This window comes from Drosophila biarmipes, chromosome 3L (genome assembly GCF_025231255.1).
Source record: "Drosophila biarmipes strain raj3 chromosome 3L, RU_DBia_V1.1, whole genome shotgun sequence".
Taxonomy (NCBI): Eukaryota; Metazoa; Arthropoda; class Insecta; order Diptera; family Drosophilidae; genus Drosophila; species Drosophila biarmipes.
In genome coordinates, this window is record NC_066613.1 from 19,291,709 (window position 1) to 19,303,176 (window position 11,468).

The following is an 11,468-nucleotide window of genomic DNA, read 5'->3' on the forward strand; positions in this document are numbered from 1 at the left end:
CTGCACGGGGAAAAATTGCTCCGCTCGGCATTCAAATGAGGCTTTAACCCCTCCGCTCGATAATCCCCTATCCACATGTTGCTCCTGCACCATCCCCGTATTTGGGGGGATGGGTTTTTGGGGAGGGGTCTCTCGACGCCTCCGGGTGTCGGGGAGTTAATACTGCCAAATCATTCGCACGCGATTCCCGACCGCAGAACCCCTTTGCACCCCTTGGGGAAATCATATGTGCGGGTGAAGGCCCCGGCCCCCCTTTTGGGAGCCCCTCTCGGGGCCAGTGAATTGAAAAATATTTACGGCCCTCTACAATCTACGCTAAAATCCAATTTTATTTTTATATTCCGTCGAAATCCGCCGTAAAACCGAGCCTCCCCCCCCCCCAGTTTCCGGCTGTCGATTCAGAAAAGCGCCAACCGTAAATTCAGCTTTGCAGTTTGTTTGCTGGGCTCGCTGACTGGGTTAGGATCCCCCTATATCAACTGATTCTGACAGAATCGGAGGTCGGGGTGTCGGCATTTGTTTCATTAGCGCCGCGATACACAGTTGTGTTTACTGTTCCCCAATTTGCTGCATTATTTGCAGGCGTTTAATATGCGAATTCTGGAAAACGACAGAGTGTCAGGGGGCAGCGAATGAAAAATAATAAACTTGAATGCGGAATGGAAAATACTAAACGAAAATGTCTGAAATAATTAAAATCGTGTGTATACATTTCTGCCACAAACAAATTGTAAACATTAATTGGAAAGCGAATACAATGAACCGGAGACAAAGTATTGGAATCTAAAAACATTTTTAAAGAAAAAGGTAAATGGATAGATATAAATAGTATTTATAACGAAAGCCATACTATTTAAAATAAGTGTGTCTCTATGCCAAAGATTCTGGTTCTAAAAATAGGTTCTAAGGATATTACAAACTACAAATTTATCACAAATTGGAAATGTGTTTTCTCGGTAAGAAAACCTTTTCAATAGAATGTGCCCAACAATGAACTGTACTTTCATGGTCTCCAATTTCTCTGCCCAAAACAGGCCCAAAATTTGCTACTTTAAAAGGGTCGACAACAATAAATGCTGATTCGGCGGGTTTGTGGCACGCAGAACCTGCGTCACAAAAGCCTTCTAGGTCTAATTCTTTGTGCAAATGAAATGTGCTTACAGCACTCGGCTATTTACATACTGGCACTTCCAACCGTAGCCCCTTGGGAGCACCGGAGAGATATGGGGCTACTGTATTGTGTCGCCTGTCCCGGGGTCCATGGAAACACGAGTGGGTCTAGCTGGATGGTCGCCAGGTTCATGGAGCGTGGCAAAAAACCACCCGAAAAAAGGAAGACCATAAAGAAACAACAAGGAAAGTGAAAGCGGCCATGCCGGGCGAATGCATTTTCATAGTTTTTCCCACTTTGTTATGCTGATTTTTCACATTTTCGTTTCCTTTCGTTTTTCCCGCCATCCCACCGGCCACCCAGCAAGGTTCGTTCCGCTCTTAATTTTTTCCCTGGCACGGAACGTAGCCGGGTTTTCGGGTTTTAGGGCTGTCGAGCTGTGGCGCTCCGAGCATGTGTGCATTTTAATTGAATTTTTCATTTCGCTCAATAAAAGCAAAAGCCGAATCTGCGAGCAGCGAGCCGCAAAAAGTGTCATAATCCTGCCCGTGTCCTTGGACCCGCTGAATTCAATGCACTGGCTGGGGACCTCAGGGACTACCTACTCCATACCCCGGAACAGTCCGTCGATTCGGTTGATTTACTTGAATGGCAGCCAAGCATTTCGTTTCATTTTATATGTATTTATTGCAAATCACTCTCTAATTGCTTTCGAATCGATTTCGAATGGCGTTTTAGTTCATGTTTAGACTGCCGTTCGGCTTCATTTTCCACTGGCTGCCTCGACTTCAATTTATGCAAATTAAATCGAAATGTGATTTTAATGGCATTTCAGCACGGGTCCGGGCCGAAATGATGAGGAGTGTGCTCGCCAAATAAATGGAAGTCAAAAAGTTTAGTTAGCTCTCTGTGTGTGCAGAAATCCGTGCAGCCAAAGGAAGCCAACTATAACCGCATGTTCCGTTCCGGAAAACTAACTTATTCAATTAGTGGATGGGAAACTTTGGCTGTTTACAATACACAGAAAAGAAAACAAGAGCCTGCCGTCATAAAACGTAGGTCAATTTTATTTTCGATTAAAAAACTTCCTAAAATAAAAAAACTCATTGCTAAGACTCAGTTATTTTAACCCATTCAGAGTATAATCTTTTTGTGAGCTTTTGTGAATTTTTTGTATTATTTAAGTTTGAAATTAACCTACAACTCCTGAAGCAATTGAATAACCTCCTTTAAATGAAAGCCATAAATCACATGTAAAAATTTAAATATATATTTTTTTTAAAAGAGCTACATATCCCGGTCACCGTGATAAAACATCAACATTTTCTGTAGTAAACCTCAAAAAAAGCCCATGCAAATCTGATTTTTTAAAGCCGAAAAACTGAGTAAATGCTATGGCAGATTGTTGCGGATTAAATTATCCAACCAGCATGGGTAAAGTAGAAAACATACAACATGGTTAAATAAAATGTAATTGAAGCACAAGCTTCCAAAAATAAGAACAAGCCAACCTATTTCAGTCTAGGTAATTAATTGCTTTTTGTCTAAAACTTTTTGACTTTGAAGCAAACGGAATTGTAAGGATCCCAGTGAATGCCAAAGGTCAATTGACTTGACTCGTGCAATCAACCGGTTGTGGGTAAAGGAACTCCCTGCATATTTGAATTGCGCCGCCGAGGAAAATAAGTCAGCTCACCGTTAACGTAAACGAGCAAATAGCCAAACAGTCAACACGGCGGCATCGCCACCCGCAGCCCGCCACTCGTGCCAATTTCGTTAAGGCAAGTGCAAACAAACAACAACCAGGGACCACCCCGAAAAACCCAAGCCCGGAACAAATAGAGCCACCCTATTTTGCACAGGCTGTCTGCTCGATGCACGAAAACAAAAAGAGCAACAAGGTGCGCGGAGGGGCAAGGATGACAGGATGACAGGTGTCCTGGCCCGACGTACAAGTGCACCTGGAAAAATATTTCACTTACATAAATCAATGTTAAATAAACAGATTAATTTCTGTCTCAGATAAAATAAAAGCTGCACAGTCTGTAACCTACATCATATATTTGATCAAAGGCAACAGTGCGTATGAGTTATAAACTTTCAATGCAACTTATCCAAAAAATTACGTAATATAGCTAAACTTTCTTAAAGCGCACTATGCAAGCGAAAAGGAGAAGGAACCTTAAAATTTGCATATAAATATGGGCATTTGTCAATGAAAAATTTAATAGTTTAAAGAACAATTTTTTCTTAATTCAAGATCAATCTGCTCTCACTTTTCGGACATAAAAATTTTCTTGCTTTAAATTAATTGAGTAAATTTTGTGACAATTTTTATATAAATATGGATATCCCTTAAAGAAAAACAAACAAAGTGCAAGATCATTTATTCTTGATTCAAGATCAATCTGCTCTTACTTTTCATGCATAATAACATTTTATAACGTTTTTCATATGAATGCATATTCGTTAAGAAAAAACAAAAAAGTTCAAGAACATATTTTCTCGATTCAAGATCAATCTGCTCTCACTTTTCGTACATACAAAGTTTCTTGCTTTAAACTTTGCAGTTTTTGAACATTGTATGAACGAACTATGGTGAATTATCCACAAAAGAGGGTTTTTTCTGTACACTTTATTAACCCATAGTTTCTCTTAGTGTGGCTACCTTATTATCGGGGGTTGAACACAGCTGTTTATGGGGCGCAAAAATGTCATACATCATGCGACACGCGATGTCGGCTCGGGAGGACAGGAGGACTTGGCGACGAGGACCCTGGCCACCTGCTCCCTGTCGGAATCGCAGTCTGGATCTGTCCGTCCGTTCATGAAGCGGAGCGAGATGAAATTGGCTGGGGTCGCCAAAGCGGAGCAAAACGGCGGGCGTGCAGAAAAGACCGTCGCGGATTTGAAACTGAGACGGATCCACTAACGACAGAAACGAAAAGTGAGTGCTGGCGCACTTCGGTAGACAGACTGCATCATCACCTCCTGCAGTACTTTACCATTATTATCAGCAGGAACGGAAGGAGGAGTGGCAGGAGGAGGAGTCTCCTATCCGTGCCTGGGATAGGCATTCACGCCCAGCTAAGTGGCACACGAAGCGTTAAACTATTAAGCACATGTTGCCACTCGGCGGGTGATTCATGACCGGGTGCCGGAGGATCTGCGTCACGCACAGGGAAGTGCTCTCGCCGCCTTTGTTATGCGGCCCTGGATAAATCATGCACATAAGTCTTGGGTCATGTCGCCGTGCCGTGAGATTACTACATAAATTCAGCTGCCATCACATTTAAAAATTCCATTTTGTCACAGCCTCAGGTTATTGGGTAGCAGTTTTGCTATGAAGGTGAAAAACAAAGCTGCCATGGGCTTTCGCAAGAAGTAAAGTAATTTCTATTATTGTTTTTAAAGGAAAAACCATATTTTATTCGAAAAATGTAAAGCTCCTGGCTTTATCCCCATGGATTAAGTAATTATGAATTTATAGTAATTTAATTTAATTTGTAAATATTTAAAAAATTCTAAAGAAATTATAAAAAAAAACAATATTAAAATATCTTTTAAGTTCCACTATGTATTGATATAGTTTAAGGGTAAGCTAATGCAGTTTAAAATCCGAAAGATAAATACACTCCTCACGAAGCTTTTATCCACACACACGCACACTCACATTAGCTCTTTGAAAGGAGTGTAACTGCTGGTAAACTATAGTGCTTAAAGCCAGAAAAATAACAGACAAATTAGAAACACACACAGACGTGCCCGGCCCCTCCCCGTCCAGCTGGATAACTTTTCAAAGGCACTGTAAGGGATATCACGGAACTGCGGGAGGTGGGCCACTCTAATTAGAATAATTTTGCGCTGCGCTGCGCTTGACAGCGCTGCAGAGGTGGCGCCATCTGGCAGGAGGAAGGCTTTGCCTGCAGGATATACACAAACACACACACACACATGCACGTCAAGTCACAAAGCAAACAAATGCACTGAGACAATTTACGTTTACTTTAAAAATATATTATTAATCTTTAAAAAATATTAAGAAATGCATTTTCTATGCTTCTACTTAAGTTTTACTTAAGTTTAAAAATAATTATACTTACTTAAATGGCAGTGTCGACATAGTTTTTTTTTGTAAATTTCCATTTTTTTTTTGCAGTTATTTTTCTGACCAAAATATTTTCATTAATTTCTAGAATTTAGGATAAATATGTTTTTATCTAAAGTTATTTGAAAATAATTTTTTTTAAGTTAAAAATTAATCTTAATTAATATTTATATAAAGAAGTAATAAAGTAACACTGTACATTACCTTTTTAGTTTAGTTAGTAGGTATTTTATTTAAATATGGATTGAAGTACGTACACTTAATAAATGTATAATGGCTAACCGCTGCATAGTATAATTGCCAATTTAAATTATAATTTTTGCCAGTGAAGGGGCACACGGACCTGGCATGCATTTCTGTTATGATGAGCAAGCGTCAGGACGAAAGGTCACCGAACCCAGGTGCCTCTCAGAAAGGGTGATACTATATAATCATGATAAAAGCATCCCACATATGTATGTACTGCGGAGCCGCAGGAGTCGGCGCTGCCAACGGGGAGTGCCTTAAATTACAGAATTTAATTAATTTCGCAGAGATTTTTCATCGCTGGCCGCCGCGCACTTGACTTTGTGCTTCCGACTCGTCTCCGTTGCTCTTTCGCCTGTCACTAATTTCCCCATCATCTGCGGTTGAGTCGTTTTCATGGGGATCAGCCAGGACTTGAGTTCGTATCGCACAGCTCCATTTCCATTGCCATTTGCACATCGCACATCCACTCCCATTTTAATTTTAATTAATTTCAATGTGTATGTGGCAGCTGTGACTGTCGCTCGGCAAGAGTCATGGCTTGGAAGTGGGGATGGGGTGCCCGGAGGCAGTCGAGCAGTAGCCAAATGATTATGAGTAATTAGTTTTAATGGGCTCGAAGCCTGTCCTGGCAGCTGCAGAATGTCTCACCTGGGGGCCAGGTGCCACTCGGCAACTATGTTCCCTGCCTGGGTTACCTAACTTTCGGCCAGGTGCCTGGCCCACTCTAGAGATGAAAGTTAACTCGAGGGCCTGGGCTACCGAAAGCTAAATATTTAAGTTGCCTCTGGAAATTACAATATAGGGTTACCTTTATGATACATTATATGTGTCAGCCAACCGAGCAGCCAAATTAATGGCACTTCAATTGGATATTCTCCTTAAAGTTACTTGGTAGTTAGTTGACACTTCAGCCAGATAATTAGTTTACTGCACCGAATTGTTGGGGAAAGTACAAATGAAGTAATTCCATTGGCTTGCAGAATGGCATCCTAAAAACTGCATTTCGAGCTTCCATAACTTGAGTAATTGAATACCCATTTTGACGCGGGATACCTCTACGAGTGTGTGGTTGAATTCTCTAATCAACTACATCAAACTTATTTTTTTTTCTGAGGGTCAAAATCTTAGCCCATTTTCGTGTTCGATTTTTTCTTAATTCCATTGACTTGCAGAATAGGACCCCAAAAACTGAACTTCTAGATTCCATAAGTTGAGTAATTGAATACCCATTTCGACGTGGGATACCTCTTTGAGTTTTTGGTTGAATTCTCTAATCAACTACATCAAAGTAACTCTTTTTTCTGAGGGTTAAAATTTTAGGCCATTTTCATGTTCGATTTTTTCTTAATTCCATTGGCCTGCAAATGGGACCCCAAAAACTGCGTTTCGAGATTTCATAACTTTAGTTATTGAATACCCATTTTGACGTGGGATACCTCTATGACTTTGTGGTTCAATTCTCTAATCAACTACGTCAAATTTATTATTTTTAAAGAGGGTCAAAATTTTAGCCCATTTTCATGTTCGATTTTTTCTTAATTCCATTGGCCTGCAAAGGGGACCCCAAAAACTGAGTTTCGAGATTCCATAACTCGAGTTTTTGAATACCGATTTTGATGTGGGATACCTCTAGGAGCTTGTGTCTAAATTATCTAATAAACTACATCAATTTTGCCCTTCTGTCCGTGGGTCAAAATTTTAGCCCATTTTCATGTTGGATTTTTCGAAATTATAATGGCTTTAGAATGAAACCCCAAAAATTGAACTTCTAGATTATATAACTTGAGTAATTGAATACCGATTTTGTTGTGGGATACCTCTATGAGTTTGTGGCTGAATTCTCTTATAAACGATATCAAACTTATTACTTTTAAAGAGGGTCAAAATTTTACCCGATTTTTGTGCTCGATTTTTTCGTATTTCCAACGCCATGCAAAACATGGGACCCCAACTTTGTAGATTTTCACTTTTTTTTATTATTTAAATCAAGTGAAACTTTGCAAAATTGTACAGATTAAAACCCTCATGACTGACCATTCTGCTAAATAAATGTTTGTTTTTCTACATTTGCCATTGCATATTAAATTACAAAGAACAACTTTGCATGTTTATGCAAATAAGAACCATATCCCTAAATAAATGTTTGTTTCTCTACATTCGCCCTTTCATATTAAATCCCCTAGAAATTTGACATAATTTAAAAAGTTTACTCATTAAAAGGCACACTAATTAATATATAAAAAATGCTAATTTATGACTGCCCGCACCGCAGCTAAATCAAATAAGCAAATAGTGAATAATATCATTTGTTTTCCGTTCATGGTAAACTTAATTAGATTCAAGAGTGATTTAAAAATAGCATAAGCCACATTTAATCCGCCATGTCGATGAGTTGGGATCTGTATCGATACGACTAAAGTGGGATTTGTGAAAACAAAGTCATAAATCAAATCCCATTTGTGCTACAATTTAGCTGACAATTCGCTGTCTCTGCGCATTGATCGGTTTTGCAAATAGATAAGTGTCACAAAATATTTACAAAGAATGCCAGAAGAGGGGACAAATTCGAGTGGCGGAAATCAAAGCTTTGAGCGTTGTGCGAAAAGTCAATTTGAAGCACAAACGAGCATGTGAGTGAGTTTGGAGTTCTGGGAAAATGAGAAAATTGGGAAAAATCAAGAGAACCGGGGAAAACTCTGACGGAACGAGTGCCATGCAAAATTTAATGGTGCGCAAATTTTGATTGTTTTACTTGAGAATGGAAGTTTCCTTCCTCCCTTTTTTGTGTTCAGCGTTTTTCCTTTTTTTTTTGTTGTGTTCCATTTTGTTTGCACTCGCTATTTATTTATTTCGCCAAGCTTTGAATTCGTTTTGCCGCATTTTATGCATATTTCAGATTCAAATATTTTTCCAGCGCTATTTGCTTTTGACTGGTCCCTCGCGTATTTGTTTAGCTGCGGGCTCTCATCTAAATGTATATGTAGAAAGTACATTCGGGGCATTCAGAGTCCTCATCGCGGCAAGAAAATAATGACGAAACGGGGCGATGTTTTGCTTTGGCCTTCAGGTGCTTTTGTTTCCATTGAAAAGCCAACGGAAAGTTGTTGTCAATGTAATTTGATTCCCACTCCACGACGGAGACTGCCCCACATGCCGGCTTCCTTTTCCCGTCCTTATGATTACGCATACGCTCCGTTGGGCAAAAAGCAAATTGTAATTAGACACAGGGGCCGATGGGCCCATGCGAGCGGACAACAATGGACGGAAGTTGTGCCCCAGCTCAGTTGTGTCTTGTTATGGCCAACTGAAGGCGGCACAAAGGCAAGTGCAGATACAAATAAGCATCAAAAACGAATCCGTAGGATACTCGAGAAGAATGATGGGAACTTTGCTATTTCTTTGAATTTAATGTGTGTAAAATATAAAAATAATATAAGTTATGTATAATAATATAATAAAATATGATTTTTAAATACAAAAAGAATTACTATGTATTTATTTCCATGTATTTATAGAATGCTGAATTTGTTGATATAAACGATGAATTATTATAAATGGATATCTATATCTTGAAGAGATACTTTTATTCTTAATAGCTTTCCACACATTCTTTGGAACTCACTTATAATTATCAAAAAATGATTTCCAATATTAATAGAACCTAGCAACTCTGCAAAGATCAAAAACCTCCCTGACTTTGCTCCACATTGAACTAACACTCAATAAGCTGTAAGTCATTTGTATTTAAAATCCCAGTACATTTTTATTTATTTTATTTTCATTCGGTAGATATTCAGCTTCGAAAATGTTGGACAGCCAAGAGGATGGATCCAATGCAGAAGTGCAAAGTGGGGTCACCGCAGTTGACAAAATGGAACCGGACCCCAAAATCCAGTGCACCGTTCAGCACTTACAATCATCCAAAGGAACTTCTAGTTCGGCAGAACCCCAGACCTTTGAGTTTATTAATCAACTAGGTGTTGAAACTTCCTTGGCAACTTCCTCGAAAGAGTCCTTCAAAGTCGACTGCAGCCTGCCTAGCCTACCTCTTGACACCCTTCTGTCACCTTTTAATATAATGGATCAATTGCGTAAGCAGAGTGAGGCTAAGGACTTTCTAGACTTTCAGTGTGGTCTTGGGGATCTTTCCTTATTTGACAAGTATGATCCATCGTTGTCCACAAAGACAGAGTGCTCTGAAGAGGTCTCGACCCCCGTGCCATACTTTATTCCAGAATTGGAAATGGCTTGTGCCGAAGTTAAAGTTGACGAAGTTGAAGAAGTCACTCCACCTGAGATTGAGAATGCAACTACTGCAGAAATAAAGAAATTGGAGATATCACCTATTAAAGAATCAATTATAGCAGGGAATAAAGAAGCAACTTTGCCTAGGATCGAAGCACCAAACTGTTCTGTTTTAGAAGAACTAGATTTACTGAAAGAAGAAATAAGTTCCCCTAGCATTGAAGAAGGTACCGAAACAAAAGAGGAATTCAAAAGCGAAGAATCGAGTCCTGAAGTTGTTGAAAAACTAATGGATCTAAGACCAAAATCAGTTGGTTTGTTTGCTCCAAAAACTCTGCAGATAGAAGAAATGATTTCTCCATTGGTTGAAAAAGCCAAGCCTAAAATGGGTTTCATTAGTTCCTTGATAGGAAACAAGTTAACCTTCACACCCAGTGTAAGGCTTTCTTTTGGCGATAGAGCATTGAAAAGAAACAATATGCAGGAAATTCGAGCCAAGGAGATTATGCAACAGCAGGCATCCAGATCTCTAAAGGCACTCATCCTAAGCTTGACTATGCTTAAAAAGTTGGAGGCATCCTACCATGGTAGGTACTTTTTCCTATAGTGATTACATATTACTATCCCATCTTTATTTTCAGATAACTCCCATCAGAGCAGATTAAACCGATTCCAAAGGGTCAGGAGCTCACTGAACTTTTCTAGGGTCTTTAGGCAGAACATTTTTCAACTCACCTCTGAAGTAGAGGGTAGCAAGAAGGAAATTAAAGAAAGTTCGCTGGCTTGTGGAGAACCCATGATCGAGCATCCCAGCATATATAAAGAACCGCTCCCTATACCATTTGAAAGACTAGATGCAAGTGAAGGATTGACTTGCAATGGCTTGAATGTGAGTAAAGATTCCGTTTTTAGTGATGTTTCCGAAAGCGATGACTCGGAAGTCCAAAATAAGTTGTGTGTTATGCAATCCTCTGGGGATGTTCATGGGTCACCACGAACCATGACCGATCTGAAGGACATTCTGAATAAAGGCAGGGTATTGTTCAGCCAGCCGGTGAGGATTTTCTGTTTCAACAAGTTGAAGGAGTGGAAATGGCAAGGTAAATTACCAGGTTCCCAAGAGAGTCCTTACCGCTCCCCCACCTTCTCAGGCGAGGGTCGAATCGAGATCCTGGAGCACCAGGGATTCTATTATATCATACTCCACGACAAGGTCACCGGAGAACTGATCATCTATATGCGGGTGGACGAAAGGTGGCGCATCGACTACATGACCAACAGTTCCTACAGCTGCCGCTGGACCAACATCAACTACGCCACCAGCCGCGAGGGCATCCTGGAGAGGATCGCCTGCTCCTTCCGAGAACCCAGCCACGCCGCCGAGTTCGTCGCCCGGGTCCGGAATAGCGCCCTCCAATCCCGCTTCCACTAGAGTTCTTATTTTAAACTGCTCATATTTCAGAATTCTAGTTGAGTTCCCAGTGAATTCCTTGGTGTTTCTTGCGTTCGACGGCGTGTTTCAAGCTGATGATAAATTATTGTGGAATCTTTAAATATATTTTGTAAATAAAGCGGTTAAATATTATAAATTAAGGCAAAATAAAGAAAAAACTATTTTTTTATTTTAGAGATAAATTAAAAATTAATATTGTAAATTCGAGAAACATGGTCTAATGGAAATAAGAACGTTAGCAACCATTGCAGCTCATTGTTAACTCTCACGTTGCCACAACAATTTGAGTATCGATTAAACAA

The 11,468-nt window shown here is 39.8% G+C and overlaps 2 protein-coding genes across 4 annotated transcripts in view; one reads left to right on the forward strand and one right to left on the reverse strand.

Annotated features, from left to right (window-relative positions):
* Positions 1–11,468, reverse strand: part of LOC108035085 (uncharacterized) — a 98,477-nt gene that overhangs the window by 23,568 nt on the left and 63,441 nt on the right. The window lies entirely within an intron of this gene.
* LOC108035088 (uncharacterized) lies at positions 9,138–11,324 on the forward strand. 2 transcript variants are annotated; one of them, XM_050886448.1, is made up of 3 exons: positions 9,138–9,197; positions 9,258–10,300; positions 10,355–11,324. In XM_050886448.1, exons 2-3 carry the CDS (start codon positions 9,274–9,276, stop codon positions 11,143–11,145), a joined length of 1,818 nt encoding a protein of 605 aa, XP_050742405.1. In that variant the 5' UTR covers positions 9,138–9,197; positions 9,258–9,273; the 3' UTR covers positions 11,146–11,324. The 2 variants fall into 2 exon arrangements, with proteins under 2 accessions (XP_050742405.1, XP_016965996.1); XM_017110507.3 differs by lacking the exon at positions 9,138–9,197 and having other exon boundaries at positions 9,208–10,300; positions 10,355–10,813; positions 10,865–11,324.